The 16,430-nt window shown below is 41.7% G+C and overlaps 1 protein-coding gene across 2 annotated transcripts in view; it reads left to right on the top strand.

The window, feature by feature from the left end:
- sema5ba (sema domain, seven thrombospondin repeats (type 1 and type 1-like), transmembrane domain (TM) and short cytoplasmic domain, (semaphorin) 5Ba) overlaps positions 1-16,430 on the top strand; it is a 161,264-nt gene that overhangs the window by 132,419 nt on the left and 12,415 nt on the right. For both annotated transcript variants that reach the window (XM_035676541.1, XM_035676540.1), the window contains exons 13-18: positions 8,015-8,132; positions 8,494-8,678; positions 10,234-10,377; positions 11,110-11,257; positions 12,230-12,455; positions 13,742-13,954. In XM_035676541.1, coding sequence (XP_035532434.1) covers positions 8,015-8,132; positions 8,494-8,678; positions 10,234-10,377; positions 11,110-11,257; positions 12,230-12,455; positions 13,742-13,954 — 1,034 coding nt within the window. The remainder of the gene's footprint in view (positions 1-8,014; positions 8,133-8,493; positions 8,679-10,233; positions 10,378-11,109; positions 11,258-12,229; positions 12,456-13,741; positions 13,955-16,430) is intronic.

The raw sequence follows: 16,430 nt of genomic DNA, 5'->3' as shown, positions 1-16,430 counted from the left end.
CTGGTGCTCCAACAATTTGTTGATCTTTGTATTTAACAAACTGCCTTTTGAAAAAAAGTGTAATATCAGATTATTTTAATTTAGTGTACTGTTGATGTAAACACTGGGTACTAAACAAGAATAAAATTTCAAAAAGCAGAATTTGACAAGGTACACTTTCGCTACTATCACTGCCCTGCTTGACACGTGTCAACACAAGTAGCTGAAATTATCTGTCTTTGGGGCTCTCGGAGCTAAACTAGACTTAACTCTCACTACTGTATCTGAGCCTGGACCGCAGTGGACTTAACAACAATTATTTAATTTGTTTCAGAATTTGTCCCTACCTATGCACAAAATCTAAAACTGCCGGAGGTCAAATTAGTGGATTTTTGACCAACTGGAGTCTGCCTATCTATTTCTTCCAGCAGTGCTACTTTTGCAGCAGTAGCAGATTAAAGACTTGTTGATTCAGAGCTTGCAAAGCCACCGTATCTGCAAACATAAATAATACACTCCAAGTTTAACAATTTATCTCAAATGTCTTGGAAAAGCTGCTGTAAATTCACAATCACAAAAAACTGCATGAATGCATCACTGAGAAAAGTGCTGTGATTTTCCTAACGTTGAAGCACACCAAGTTCTGGCTCTAACTCCTTTTTCTTCTTTTCTTTAACTTTCTCTTTCTGTCTCTCTTTCTGTTCAGACTATAGGAAAAAGACCCACCTGCTGTTCGTTCTGCTCTTTGTCTGAACACACTCCCCGTCATTGAACTGCTAACTGAATGAGCCATTCTCCTCAGCTCCTCCGCATTGTGTGTGGTCGTCCCATTCACATACAGCCATATATCCATTCACGCACTGATAACAGCTGAATTTACTCAGATGGTTTTATGGCTGATGGTGGCTCATTTGCGGGCACACATGCTGCTGTTCACCATCATACACATTCATATGAACAGTAAAGAATGGCAGTATTTAGAGTACTGAGGGACAGAGAGAAGGTGAATGGTTAAGTCATAACTTATCCGCTTCGTTATAAAATATCCAGTTGGTAATGGAATAACAGATGGACCGTGTCAATCCTGTTCCAGTATGCAACTGTGATGTAGAAACTTGAAGCCAGCAGTGCACATACACTGAGAATGGAGTTTACAGTGAAATAGGAGACATCTTGTGTCCAGCAGGAAAACTTGAATGAATTAAATTAGCATATTTATAGATTCTGACATTTTGAATTAGAGTCGTAAATAAAGATTTTAATTTGGAAATTATACTTTTTGCAGAATAAACAAATCAGACATACATTATTGTTCCAAGCAGACTATTTGTATACATGTCTGGAAGGGATCCTTAAACATACAGTTGAAATGCTGACTCTTGCAGTTGAGCTTACAGCAGCATGTTTGGATGAATGCATACAGTGGTTGCAGTCTGAAAACTCAATTACTTTTGAGTGCTTTTAATGTTACAGTTTCCTTTGTTATTAGTCCGTATTGGCAACTCTGGCAAGTCTTGCAACCCTGAGAGTAGAATAATATTTACATCATCATCTTTAGCTCAAGTGCTTTTTTGTTACACGGCTGAACCTTTTCAGCAGCTGGTGATTTGTAGCCTTTTAGTGATAGCTCGCAGACAAATACAGCAGCTTGTGCCGTTGTGTGTGCGTGTGTGGAGCAAATCTTTTGTATGTGTTTGTCCTCTATTTGTGGTAATTATATTTGACCTGGCCAATTGGCACCTCTGGCTAACAGCACCACTCTGTCCTCCACCCAACGCCTATCTCTCTATCTCGCTCTGTTAGTGAAGTGATTTATTCTGGCTACAGTGGCATGCTAGCTTAGCTGCAATGTTGCATCCATCATCCTTTTTTTTTTCTTTCACTGAGGGAAGAAAGCTAATGCACGCTGCCAAATAGAGGATAAAACTAGTGGTCTCACAGAACAGTAGCATAGTGCTTACACCCTCTACAAAAAGCACTACTTTGAAACTAAGTGCACTACTTTTCTTTACTGAATGGGTTTACTCATTTGTTGAAACTGAGGGTGTCAGACAGGGAAGAGTGGCTATACATGGGAGTTTCAAGTGAATGTTGGAAGCTTTTTTTGAGTGTTTTTTACAGTTGGTGATGAGAAGAAAGAGAAAAGAGCAAGAAAAAGAAAAACATACAAAAAAATATGAAACAGAAATAACTGCAAGGAGGAGGCAAAGGAGGAAACGCTGAATAAATGATGAGGATAATGGTGAGGAGGATGAAACGGAACAAATCAGGTTTCTGTAGCGGCTCTATTCCTGCAGCCAAACCACCGCTCACACATCTGCTTACATAAACATTACATTTTATTACAAGAGGTACAATTGTCCTGCTGGTGATAGTTACATTTCCGCCTGAGGGGCTTTGGTTCAATTTGCTGTGTGTGTATGAGTGTGTGGTTTTATATGTGTGATTAACAGTGATCTGGCAGCAGTCATGAGGCCGAGGCAGCTCACACTGCCTGCAGCAGGAGTTTAAAACAACATCAGGAAACCACTAAGTGGTCATCGAGGAAAACCACTGACGATTAGCATCCCTGCCTCGGTCTGCGTGTGTGTGGCTACTTGTTAAAACTGATGTATACGATATGTTGCAGCTTCCGTTGTACTGTAGCAGTTCCTATAGGACCCTTATACAGTGATGTGGACTTCCCTGTCTGTCTCTGTGTGAGGGGAGCTCACAGGCCCGTCCCCAGCAAACCCAATTTACTGTCTGCCGTGGCTGCCAGCCTGTCAGCAGGCCTCTAGAGCTCACTGCTGCTAAGCCTGTATGACCAATCAGAGGAACACTTCACCAGCCAAGGACTGGGAGAGAAAGAGAGAGATGGTGTTCACACAGTGGATGTATTTATTACTGCTCCAGAATGCTGTTACTTTTATTACAGGCTTTGTTCTGGCCGCAGCTCAGTGTAATCATTTTGCTCTCTGTCCCTTTCTCTCTCTCCATTTCTGTCTATATTGCTTTCTCGCCCTCCTCTTTCTCTCAGCCTTGACTTGGACCGGTATTATGTGGAAACCACCGGCTCGCCACCTTTTAAATCTCCTGATGCTGACGATGTCAAACTACTCTGATCCCTTTCCTCGTGGATGGTTTAAATGAAAAATAAATAGAAACACTGGCTATGATGGCCACCTGGATTTGCTAAACTTAAAAGATAATGCATATCTTATCAAACCTACCTTACTAATCTTTTCTGTAAGCAAAGAGCAATGTATGAAACATCCAGGTTGAACGTTTTTATTTTAAGTCTGCACTGATTGCTGCTTTCATGGGTTGAAATGACGAGTACGGTAATTCTGGGATTAAGCTGATGAAAGGCCGAAAGTAAACCTTGGCTTCACAGGCTGGTCTCTGTATTCAACCAAAGATTGTATGTAAGGGAAATCAGAAAAACAGAGTCCACACAGTTCCCAAAGTCCCAGAAAATTATTCTTTTTTATCTCTATTTGCTCACAAGATAATAATAATTTTAAGAGATTTTGGTTGCTGCATGCAACTCTACAATTCCAAGTACACTGTGTTTTTGCAGTTGAACAAGACCAACAGTGAGTTGTAAATTGTATCAGGAGAAACAATCTGGATGATTGTTACATAAGCAGATTCAATACTGGATTCAGATGAACTGACTAATTGATTCTGTCAGACTCCAGCTGCAGTCCTAAAGTTACAACAGTTCAGTGCTGCTATAAAAATATGGACAGTGTTATCTCTTTCCACATTTGTATAGTCCATCTGTTCTCTATGTCAGTTTCTTGTCTTTCCCCGTCTCTCAGTTTCATCTATTACCTTGCCTGTGAATACACTTATATTTTCTTGTCTTCTATCTTTCTCTGCCTTGTAGCCTGTCTCTGCCTCCCCATTGTTTCTCTGTGATGATGTAGCTCCTTTTTATTCACCAGGGGCTAAAATTGTACATGGAGGACAGCAGGCAGTTTTTGGCAGACAGCCATCTCACTTTTGTTTTCCTGATTTTTTTTGGACCCAGCACCATCAGTCTTCAGCCTGGCTCCAACTGGGTCTAATTGGATGTATTAGCGCTGAGTGCTAGCAGGAGTTCTCTGTGTTTCCGATTCATCATGAGCAGACTTCCTGAATGGCCAGCTCAGCCCAGCGCAGTGGGGGAAAAAAGCCCCAGGGACGGGCTCTCTCCCCTGGAGAGAGGATGAGGAGCGAGCGCCTGTCAGCGGTGGTCTCCTGAGAGTAGCTGCAAAAAATGACACAGCTAGTGTGGAGAGATGGAGAGGGGCCGGCGTTTGCAGACATATGTTTAACTTTGTCAGACCCTCCAGACAGTCTTTGCTAACGTATTCCCAGAGTGTCAGCGCTACAGCTAATAATGGCTGATTCCAATTCATAATTTATCAGCTCTGGTGATCATATTTGCAATTATACACTGACGGCCTGCCATTAAAGGCGAGGTGAACTATTGTTTTTATGTCTAGTTGTTAAAGGGCCTGTAATAAAAGGAGACGCTGGTTTTTACAGCGTTCACAAACGATTTAAAATGCCAATTACACCTCCACAGAGAGAATCCGGCAGATTTATCTTCCGATGCCACTCGTCCAGACATATTGTTATATAGGCTGGTGGGTTTTGCAGCTCAGTCTGTTTAAAGTTTAACAGACCATGTTCCATGGCTTCACTGTTTTGATATAGTGTACCACCGGGCATTCTCGCTGCTGAATTAAATATCAACCAGTGCCCTGCAGACTTGTCAAAGCGATGCTCCCACACATGGTGGCACACCCACGGTACAAAGAAACGCCCTTATAGTGTATACAGACGGAAGGATATTCAGAAAACACACACTCACACTCTCTCAGGAAGTTTAGATGCCTTACATTCCTGTGTATCTGCAGACTCAGCGTCCTGTCTGGACTAACATCCCTCTGCACTGCCTGTAATAGAAATTAGCCTTTTCTATTCTCATCACAAGGGCCCCTCTCCACCCATACTACCTCTAATTGACTTTTACAACAGCCCTGTTTTTAAAAAACGGTGAGCCGTCAGGACAGGAAGGCACTGAGAGCGCTTGGCGGGTGTTTTATGCAGCTGCAGAAAGGTCAGAGTGGGAGATAAACGCCTTGGTCCACCTTCTTTTTTCCCCTCCAATGGTAAATCCTCGTTTATTAAATGGCCCCTGGTGAAGGAAACTATTGGAGAAAATACTGAGACTGCAAACCTGGCTGTGTCCCAATTTCCACATATTATACTATTAGAATACATTATGTATGCTACATATGTCATAATATGCAGGTTTTTTCCATTAGTATAAAATAAGTCAATGTTCATTACTTTTACTGTTTTCCAAGATCTTCCTTTAGCTCTCTCTATCATCCACATCTTGTTTTAGTTGCAGCTGTGAGAAGTTCCTTGTTCCCTTTGTGCATGGTGTTGTGGGACAGCAGTCTCCATCTAAAGAACAAAAAATCAATTCGTCTGCAAACTTATTTTTTACAAGCTTCTTTATCCAAATACAAAAGGCCCTTGTTCAAAACTATGAAATTATTGATATATGAATAAAAGTTTAACTGCAAGAATGACGTGCTATCAGCTAGAACAAACTTGCAGAGAGAACACAAATTATTTTATTTATTATTTTATTTTGGTCCATCTTCAATTTACTCTCAGAAATAACATTAATTAGTGAGAGAATATGACCTACTGCTAGGGACATTTGTCATTTAAAGCGTTGAAATCATCAGTCCTTTTTAAAAATGAGAAGCTGTCAGCTGAATGTTTTGTGCACTGTTCTTTGGTATAAAGAGGAAAAACAACAGATTCGTTACCATTGGTTACCTTAGCGAATTTTGCCAGCCAGGGTGTCAGATCAGTCATGTGGGCAATTAAATAATTTTTACATCCACATACACCCAGAGTACAGTAAAGAAAGGATTGGATTTTAATTGGCCACGCATCGGCTCAGATACCAATACTTCAGATCATCTCCACTTCTGTTATTTTGTATACTGGTTGTTTCTTTGTGTTTATTCTTAAAAGAGAGATCTCAATCTCAACGAGACTACCTGATTAAATAAAGTTTATATGCCTTAGCTTTAAGATTTGCCTTAATTGGGTGACTTGCCCAAACCAGGACAAACAGCTCAAGACACGTCCACATACTTTTTTCAAATAGGTGTAGATATTTGTGGGAAGACTGAAGCAGACAAACTATTAGCATACCTTGTGTTTCAGGTGTCTGTGTGTTCTTGTGAGCACACGTGTGCCTGCAGCTGTGTGGACATCTAACCCCACAGCATTAACCCCCAGCCTAACCTGCACTGCAGTCGGTTTGTCAGCGGGTTCTTTATAGCTGTTACATTTTTTCTGGTCTTAAACTGCTAAGTTGAGTTGTAGTTGTCTTTTTTTCATATTTCAACCAGCATTTTTGTCTAAATTAATGCAAACAGGATGAATCCAGAACTAAACGTGTCTTCCCCTGAGGTCAGAAGCCTCCCAGCCTGCCTCTTGGCACTTTACCCAGAGCTAATTAGGCCTCAAATCTCTCCCACCTCTCCCTTTCATATAACATTATTTATTCCATCCTTGAAATATGCATGTATTAATTGTTCCGCTTAGCTAATCTCTGTAATGGTGTCTGTCTGTGTGTGTGTGTTGAAGGTGAGTGTGTTGGTAATCAGAAACTCAAATGAGAATTCTTCAGCTACGATGACGATGCAAAGCCACACATCAAAGCCATCACAGACACAATATTGTCGACCTTGAGCCAAAATGGCAACACGCCCCTCCCTCCGCCCTTTCGAATGAACTATTAGGTTCACTGAACTGTGAATTTTGTGGCTGACCTCATTATGATTATTGTTTCATCTGTACTGCAGATTGCAACCGGCGTCGCAGTAATGGTGCCGCTTAATTAAAGTGACACACAAGAAGGTTAGCAGTTAAAGCCGCACTCACGGAGCAAGTCTTCCTCTTCCTGCTGTGCCACAGATCGCCAGAGAACATGGCCTCTCTCTCTCTCTCCCCTTTCCCCTCCTGTGCTCGGTCACTCTTGTCTGTGGGGTCACCTCTGATGTGCTGGCTAAGCAGTAATGTCTTTATTGGATCTAAGCCGACCCCGGGTTCACCACAGAGCCCCAGACCTGGCACAGAGAGCTGTATCAACACTTGGAGATTCCTCAACCCTTCAGGCTAAAACACTACAGGGCTCTTCAAATAAACCATGAAGGTCTGTGCCAGGAAAGAAAGAAAAAACACAACAACAACAAGAATCTCTCCTTTCAGCTGAATGGAGAGAGAGGAGGAAGGGATCCCACAGTGCTGTGATGAAGGAGAGGGAGTAGGATGAGAGTGAGGGAGGATAGTTGAAGAAAGAGAGAGAAAAAAGGGCGTTATGAAGGAGAGAGGGGGTATGAAGGAGAGGAAGGGAGGCAGAAAGAGAAGGGGAGTCTTTGAGAGAGAGGGGTTATTCAGTTGATGCCTTTATCCTGTGTTCCTGAGGCATCCAGATCAGCTCTGGCGGCTTAGCCTCGTCATTAACAGCTTTAGATTTAATTAGCCGTCATTAAGCCTCTGTTTTACTGGAGGAGCTTACAAATATTTAATCACTGTTTGGGTGATGTACCGTGTATAGTGTTGTTTGTGTGAGAGTTGAGGCAGGAACAATTTACCGAAAGCCTGATTTAGTCATTTTTCAGTTATTTATTATGCATGTACAGCAGGTCTGAGGTCACAGAGGTTTCTAACGCTGGACATTACAGTCTTTATTTTATCAACCTCTTTTTTTGAGACTTTGTGATTGATCGTTTGAAAGAAACTTATCATACAGTTACTTATTTAACCTTCAGTTTATTCCGGTCCCAGACAGGGATGTTTAAAACTGGGTGTAAAGTTGCTCTTTTAACATATTTGCTTGTTTTAGCTATGTTTTTGTCTAACTCTTGTACATTTTCAATAATGTTTATTAATGTGCACTGTCTTCATTGATTAAACTACACACATTGCTGACAACAGAGTCCTCCTCCTCTGCTGTCCCCTGCAGGCTGTGCTTGGAGGCAAGGGACCCCTACTGTGGCTGGGACTTCAGGCAGCGCAGATGCACCACACTGGAGGACAGCTCCAATATGAGTCAGTGGAAGCAGAACATCACTGTTTGTCCGGTAAGAGTTACGTCACTGCACCATTTACTGTAAGAAAGGTTTACATACCGTCATGTCTGTCCTCATGGGGCTGTAAGACTCTCACATGTCATAGCTGACATCATTCATGACTTGAAGTGTTTGTTGTACAAGCCAGGGAAGGACATAGCGCTAGTAGAGGAAGAAAGCTAGGTGAATTGGACTGAACTGAACTGACTTGCAGTAAATGTATTTCTCTATAATTCTCTCAAAACACTCACTCTTTATCTTGGAAGCAACAGTCCTGTCTAGATGCATTCAAAGTATTTAGGTGGTTGAATAACCAAGGCTAATGTTTCCTGACCTGATCTAACTCTTGTCACGGCTGATGTTTGCTTTCCAGCTGCGGAACCAAACCACCAATGGTGGCTTCGGACCCTGGGCGCCATGGCAACCATGCAACAATGATGATGGTGTGGATGGTGTGAGCTCCTGTTTGTGTCGCTCAAGGTCTTGTGACAGCCCTGCCCCTCGATGCGGAGGCAAAAACTGTGAGGGCCCCACCATTGAAGTCTCCAACTGCTCGAGGTATGGAAAGAAAATTGATTGATTGATTTTTACATTGATGATGATAAAGACTAAATCTCCACATAACATCAGTGCATCTAAATCTGCCCTTTTGTTACATACAACAAAACACACAAATGAAATGCTGTCCAGAAACTGAGCCCATTTAGACATTCCAAACAAGAACCAGGACAACAGAGCAAATTAAATCCTCTTCCTAAATCTTTACAGAATAGATTCTAACGTGCTGTGTCTAGTTTATAAATTACTTAGCAGCCCTGGGGCAAAATACATTTCTGATATGCGTGAAGAATATAAACCCAATAGGTCCCTTAGATCTTTAGGAGCATCAGTCTGTGGTACTTTCGGTCAGAACCAAAACACAGTGAAGCTTCTTTTAGTGCCTACAAGATTTTTTAATTTCTCTCATGTACCCCCCCCCCCCCCCCCCCACATTACATTTTTTACTTTACTGTATTCCTATTTCTTGGTTTATTTTATTATTCAATGCTTTGTTGGGTATTATTTAATTTGTTATTAATGTGATTTACCTGTTGCTCTAATGTATTTCTTTTCATTATGTAGAGTACTTCTCTGTGTGTGAAAGGTGCTTTACAAACAAATAAGCGTGCTTTGCCTAAAACTAAGCCAAAGCTGTGGATTCACACTATATTAGCTTCAAAATATTATATAATCTATCTATTAATAATAAGATCGATGTATTCTGGCCCTGTACACTAAACATTGTCAAGTTGAAATTATTCCAGTGCTATGATTGAGCACATTAAGCCTGTCATTTTGCAAATGAGTCTCGTCCAGGATCAGGAGCCTTTTATTTGATGAGAGACAGGAAAAGGGGGGAAGAGGAGAGGGGCACGCATGCAGCAACAGGGCCACAGGTCCAGACTCGACCCGGGCCGTCTGCGTATATGGGTCACCAGCTCTACCAACTGAGCTAACCAGGCACCCATAACATCTTTTCTTAAACTCTGCTCTTGTAGCAGCAATGTCCTCACTGACTTTGAAGCATCCACCTCAGGGCACAATTTACACGCTGACAGAACATGAGGAAGATCATGAACGTGAGGAATCTTATTAGAAAATGTAGGTGACGTCCAGATTCTCCTTGTGACACCTCTCAGTGCCTCAGTCTGCAGGGGAATAGGCCAATCAGCATTACAGAGGACAGAGCAGAGACAAAGAGCACAGGCACCTTCATCCCACTGGATAGCTATGCCAGATTTAATCCTTGGTGTCAAAATTGAATTGTGCTTTTGCAGAAAGTGGCAATTAAATCATGAGAAGTGCTACCCAGGAACAAAGCACTTAAGCAAATTGAATGAATGTTTCCCAGTCAGAATGAGCTCCCTGTGTGTTTGCATTTCAGTTTTCAGAAGCTCAGAATCAAAGTAATGATTAGACAAAGCTAAAAAGCGGTTTCTTTTTTTCCCCCTTTAGCATTAGAGAACACCCTGTGAAAGAATAACACTAAAAGCTCTGGCGAATAATTATGTAGGATTTTGGAAGTATTGGGAAATAGGTTGCTAATACTTTTTTCATGTGTCTGTTGCCATAGAAATGGAGGCTGGACGCCCTGGTCGTCATGGGGACAGTGCAGCACAACCTGTGGTACAGGCTTCGAGCTGCGCCAGCGTTCATGTAACAACCCCTCACCCCGACATGGTGGCCGTGTGTGTGTGGGGCCGAGCAGGGATGAGAGGTAACCACATGTGTTAGTCGCTTTGATACTCTGAAGACTTTCTTTATCTATTTTTATTATTATTATTACATCATTTCCCACTGAGAGCACCTGTGCTGAAAACATATGCAAACTGTTTTACCTGTTTTAGGTGTTCTGAGACAGATCAAAGTAATTATATAAATAAATTATATCTAAAACCTATGCTGGGGCACAGAAGTGAACAAATGACCAATAATGTCATTGTTCTGATGATGGATGTTAGTTTTATAGTTGTGTGCCTTTTGACAAGGTCAAAAGTTGAGAGACAATTAAGTCCCAATTATGTCCAAGTCTCAATTCATAATTTTTGTGACTTAAAGGATCAGTGTGTAGAATTTTGTCGTATTTAATGATGAAGTTGCAGCCATTGTTTGGTTTGTCCGTTCTGGGCTACTGTAGAAACACTGTGGTTCAACATGATGGTCTCCATGGAAGGCGACCCACAGGGTCTGTAGATAACAATGTCTTATTCCAAGGTTGCAAAAACACAACAATTCCTGTATTCAAGTGATTATACACTAATAAAAACATACCTAATAAATATTATATTCCATTTCTGCCAATATATCCTCCTAAATGTTACACACTGGACCTTTAAGTCAGACTCCAGTCCAAATCTCAAGTCTACAGCTCTCACTGCAACTGTATTTTTCTTACAATTAATTCTCTCAAAATTCCACACCTCCTCTCCCACCACTGCCATCTCCACAGGTTCTGCAATGAAGGAGTGTCCTGTCCTCAGCCTATCTTCTGGTCCCCGTGGAGCTCCTGGACAAAGTGCAGCACAGAATGCGGGGGAGGCGTCCACTCCAGGGTCCGCACCTGTGAGAATGGCAACAGCTGCCCAGGATGTGCACTGGTAGGAAACACACACACACACAGAGAAACAAACAAAGACATAGCAGAACATCTGTCAACCTCAGTAGAATCTGTCTCCCTGCCTCTATGATAAAGCCTGTAGGCTTGTAAGCAGACATTTATTAGTTTAAGGACAAATGAATAGTTTTTTGAACAGAGACACACTGTTGCTGTAGCTTTGTCATCTTCACATGTTTAACTGTGTGTATTGCTGAACTGTGACCCTTAAATGAAGTGAGGGCAAAATCATTAAAGAGGTGAGCAGGTGATGATGACAGCAGAGAGAAATACATGCACGCTTATAATTTTCTCTTCTGACCTTGAACGGCTCAGCTGGAGTGAGTACAATGACGGAATGTTTCCATCCTTGACATCAAAACAAAATGTCACATTTCTTTGTCAATGTGTGACCACCTGGAGTTCAGTTTGTAACAGAAATATCACTGTTTCAGTGTCTCCATGCACATAATACATACAGTTGTGGATATTATAGAAACAGAACAATATATATCTGTCTTTGCCATCTTACCTAGAGTCAGAGATTGACATAAAATTATTTCATTTGAAGATTGATATCAAAATTTCAAAAATGTATGGGCAGTTTTGTTTTAGATGTTTGTGTTTACTAAAGACTTCTAATTATCCTAGTGATCCCTGGATCTTCCCACTGCCGCCACCATGAGGCAATAATTTCCATGTGTGCACGAGAATGTCAAAATCTAGAAGACTGCCGGAGGGTGCACTCTTTAGATTTTTTTTTAACCCCCTGACCTTTTCTCAAGTACCACCCTGAGGACAAACACTGCTGGTTAGCAAAATAATTAGCACATTGTTTTGTTCTTTTATCCTAACGTGGAGTTGTGGGATGTAATTAACAATGCAACTTCTAGAATCTACTAGCAAGGCTTTACACATTTAGCATTTTAAATTATGACTAAAACTTTCCCCACTGCTCCCCTAACTTCTCATTCAGGAGTATAAGGCCTGTAACCTGGAGGTGTGTCCAGAGGTAAAGAGGAACACACCTTGGACCCCCTGGATGCCCGTCAATGTGACTCAGGGCGGAGCTCGTCAGGAGCAGAGGATGCGCTACATGTGCCGGGCCCACCTGTCTGATCCCCACGAGCTGCAGATCGGACGCAGGAAGGTGGAGACACGCTTCTGTCCCAATGATGGTACAGCAGCCTGTGAGACCGATAGTAAGTTAACCAGCCGTCAGACACAGTGATGTGGTCCGGTATCTGGATGTGGGGAAATAAAATAAATTCTACATTCAAGGGCAAATCTACTCTAAAATATAATTCACATATTGGTATGATATCTAAGAAGTTGTTCGTCTCAGATGATGTTGTCCAGAGACAAACCTGGAGCTTCGCTATAGACAAGTGTGACTATGACAGCAACAATAGTGTAGTTTTCTTAATAACAATAAAGTAACACCAACAAGTTCTGTTGTCCCATCTTTAGAATATACATTAATTCATGAATTGCTATCAAATGATGGGACCCTCGTCATAAGACCCCTTAAACGGTGTCTCCCACACACCACATTTGGTGGTCACTTCTACCTGACAACTAGTAACCTTCACTTGTTGTAACTGAACTTACTGTAACTGTCTCTGTTATCACCATCAATTGTTATTTTTTATGATTGTGTGTGCTTGAGTGGCCATGGTGTGTGTCTGATGTTTTCATTTATTCTTTAGTTTTAGGGACTCCTTGGGGTGATGCTGCACTATAAATAAACTGACATTAAAGTGAAAATGTAACTTGATGACACTGACTATTAAGCAAGTTTTAAGTGTTTAAAGAAAATAAAATGTGTGAAAAGACAAAAGGTCTGAGCAGATTGTTTTAGTGTTTGCATTGGGAAATGTCAATAGGATGTTAATCTGAAGTCTGTATCTATGTGAACACAGAGACGCATACAGTATTGCACAGACATTACCACACACAAATATTCTCACTCCTGTATTTGAACACAGTGAGGAGGCAGCAGTACGCTAAGATTTCTTCCAGTCAGAGCCTGACATGTTGAAAGGGTTCCCCTGTTAGACCTGTTAGTTCCCCTACATGCTGTTAGTGACGGGGTCGCAGTCCAGCACGCCCACATACACACTGAGACAGAGAGAGCTACACAGGGTCACAGTCCACTGCTCCCCACTCGTGACTTTTTCATACCCCCCTCTCCTGAATCGATTACCTGTCTCCCCCTGTCAGCCTCCTGGGGGGGCCGCATCGACTCTGACAAACAGATGAAGCCTCGACAGCAGGGAACTGTGGAATGCATGAGACACAAAGTTTGAGAGAAGGACAAGCATAGAAATATGTCTGCTGGCAAAGTCATATACACTCAAAGAAGCTTCATATCTGTCATTAAATACTTTAAATGCTCTATCTGACAGCACTGCATATATTTCTGTGACTTTAATCTAACCTGGACCTGTACAATTTCTTTTTTCCCCCACTCTAATTGCTCTCTTAGCACTTGTCGAGGAGCTCCTGAAGACACCGGTGGTGAGAGTGGCAGGTGCTGGCTGGTCGTCATGGGAGACCTGGTCAAGCTGCTCACAGAGTTGTGCCAAAGGCTACCGCACTCGTCGGCGAACCTGCGCAGGACCAGAAGGGAAGAGCGCCCCCGTTGCATGCCGTGGCTCACCTGTGGAGTACCAGGACTGCAACGTCCAGGCATGTCCTGGTGAGTAAATACACACCAAAAACCATGTCTACATGACTGATTGCACTCATACTTACTTACTTTATTATGTTGTGAAAAAGAAAAAAGGCGAGAATCCGATCAGAATACAAAAATCTGATTTTAAAAACACCACTTGCACAGCAAACACTATTTGTTAATTTTCTATTATCTGAAGTATATTCTGAGATATGCTTGACACAGGATGACCTTGTTTACTGTAAACTGTGGTGTCATCTGAAAGCAGAAAGCATGACAGTTGTTATGTATTGAGGCATAAACATGGAATGGCATTTAAGTAAATATAAAAATAAATAAATAAATACATAAATAAATATGCCTATGAAATAAATACAGTAAAAGAGGCAGTATATAAATAAATGTAGACATAAATATGTAAATTAGTTTCATCAGGTTTTTGAATAACCAACCAAAGTGTGCACAGAAGGTCAATTATGTCATCCCAACAGTCTTTCCAAAACGACTTGAATACAGGAAGTTACAAACACAGTCAGTTATTGGCCTTTTTCTAACTTCTTCAGTATATAATGGGTTCATAAAGAAAAGACATGCACACTGAGAGACCGAGATAGAGACAGAGAGCGAGGGAGGTCAATGGTGGTAGTAAAATACTGCTGAGTGGATCATTAGCTTCATTAGCTAATGGTTACCAGCAGCTATGGCAGTGCGGGGAGAGTCCTTGGACAAATGAAGTTATCTATTTCAAACTCCTCATCAAACCATAATCAGCTGACCTAGAACTCTGTGGCCACAGACTGACAGACTGCACTTATTAAACCAGACTGAGGACAGGCATACACACATACAATGGCTGGCATTAGAAAAAGGTCTGTACTCCTCTGAAGAGCTCAACTTAAATATTCATGATTTGTACCTTATGAATTAATGAATTATGATAGGTTGGTACAGAGCTGATCATATTCCTGTAGTGTATTTAAATGTCAGTTGTTGGTATTCACATCCTTAGCAATTAGCTTAGCACCTGACATATGTAACCTAAGGATACCCAGAAGAGGCAGCCTTGGTTACGTCCCCCTGGAAGCTAGCCAATCAGAAAGCCTTTTGCCATGAGTGTCACGTGTACAGCTGGTCTCACCGCGCCTGTCCCGGGTAGAAACGTAGGTGAGAAGGACAAGGCCACTGACAAAAAAGAGAATGAGTGCAAAATAGTAATTGATGATGAGATTAGAGAGAAGGATGGAGGCAATATAGATTGCTGAGAAGATTGAAATGAATAGTGTGCTACTGTGTGTGTGTGCGTGGAGAAAGGTGGCGTGTGTATGAGAGAGAGAAAAGGCAGGCAGCCAGTGGGTCACAGTTAGCCTGAGTTTAATTATGAGTTTCATTATAAGAACTTCTGATCTTAAAACAGTCCTTTAAGATAAGTTTGTAGTCCAAAACCAAAATTCCCAGCATCACAATGAATGTAATTCATCCAGTTCAAATTAAAGTTTATGGTATTCGTGAGTTGTGAGCAGCCAAACAGACACATGGAGGTTGGGAATGGCACATTTCACACTTTCTGACTTGATATTTCTGAACATGAATGAAGCAGGTCAGCACACACAGGAGGACAGGCAGACAGAAAGTCATAAACTGTACATCCGTCAGGTAGTCGGTGGGTCATTGAGTGACTGAGTGAGTCAGACTCAGCCGGTCAGCCAGGTAAACAGCAGCCAGTTAGTCAGAGAGTCAGTCAGGCAGAGCGGTTGCTGGCTGTGAGAGCTAGTCAGAGTTAAGTGGTCACAGCCTGCTTCACTCTCAGTGTCACACTAATCCACTCAGCTAATAGAGTTTTCTGCAGCACTGTGACGTTACCTGGCAACGCCGCCTCTCTGTCAGTCAGACGGACATCAGCCAGTCAACCAGCCAGTTAGTCAGTCACGCTCTTCTGATTAGATGAGATGAAACATTAACAGTCCCCATGGGGAGACTAAATCAATGCAACAGGAAGACAGGACGAACCAAAGACAAAGTAGGATATGATCAGGATGAGAGTAAAACCCCAAATAGACAATTATTTTACAGTAGAACATAGGAAGTCAGAAAGTATATATCAAATATTGCATGTATGTAGTGTGTGCAACAGTAGGAAAATATGTATAATGTGAAAAATATGAAATAACATTTCACATGAGAAGTACGGGTATGAGAAGAACAGACAAGACCTCCCTTTCTCTGATGTAGTTGTTAGTCCTCCTGAGGACATCTCAACCAGCTGGGCTCCAACAGGTTGGGTATAGCCTATGTTACTAAGATATATCTAGCCTTGTGATGAAAGTCTGCACATGGTCTAAATATTAAAAAACAGATTTGGTTCAACAGGTAAACATTCCATTTCAAGGCTAAAACATATTTTAAATGCAGCCTTGGGATACATCCAGCTGGTGCAACTCACCCCTGGGGTCCACAGATAAACACAAAAAACACAGAACAAATATACTAGCAGTGTGTGTGT

The sequence above is a fragment of the Morone saxatilis genome, unplaced genomic scaffold (assembly GCF_004916995.1).
Source record: "Morone saxatilis isolate NCDOM2014 unplaced genomic scaffold, NCSU_SB_2.0 Contig5, whole genome shotgun sequence".
Taxonomy (NCBI): domain Eukaryota; kingdom Metazoa; phylum Chordata; class Actinopteri; family Moronidae; genus Morone; species Morone saxatilis.
This window is presented reverse-complemented; position numbering and strand designations above follow the sequence as displayed.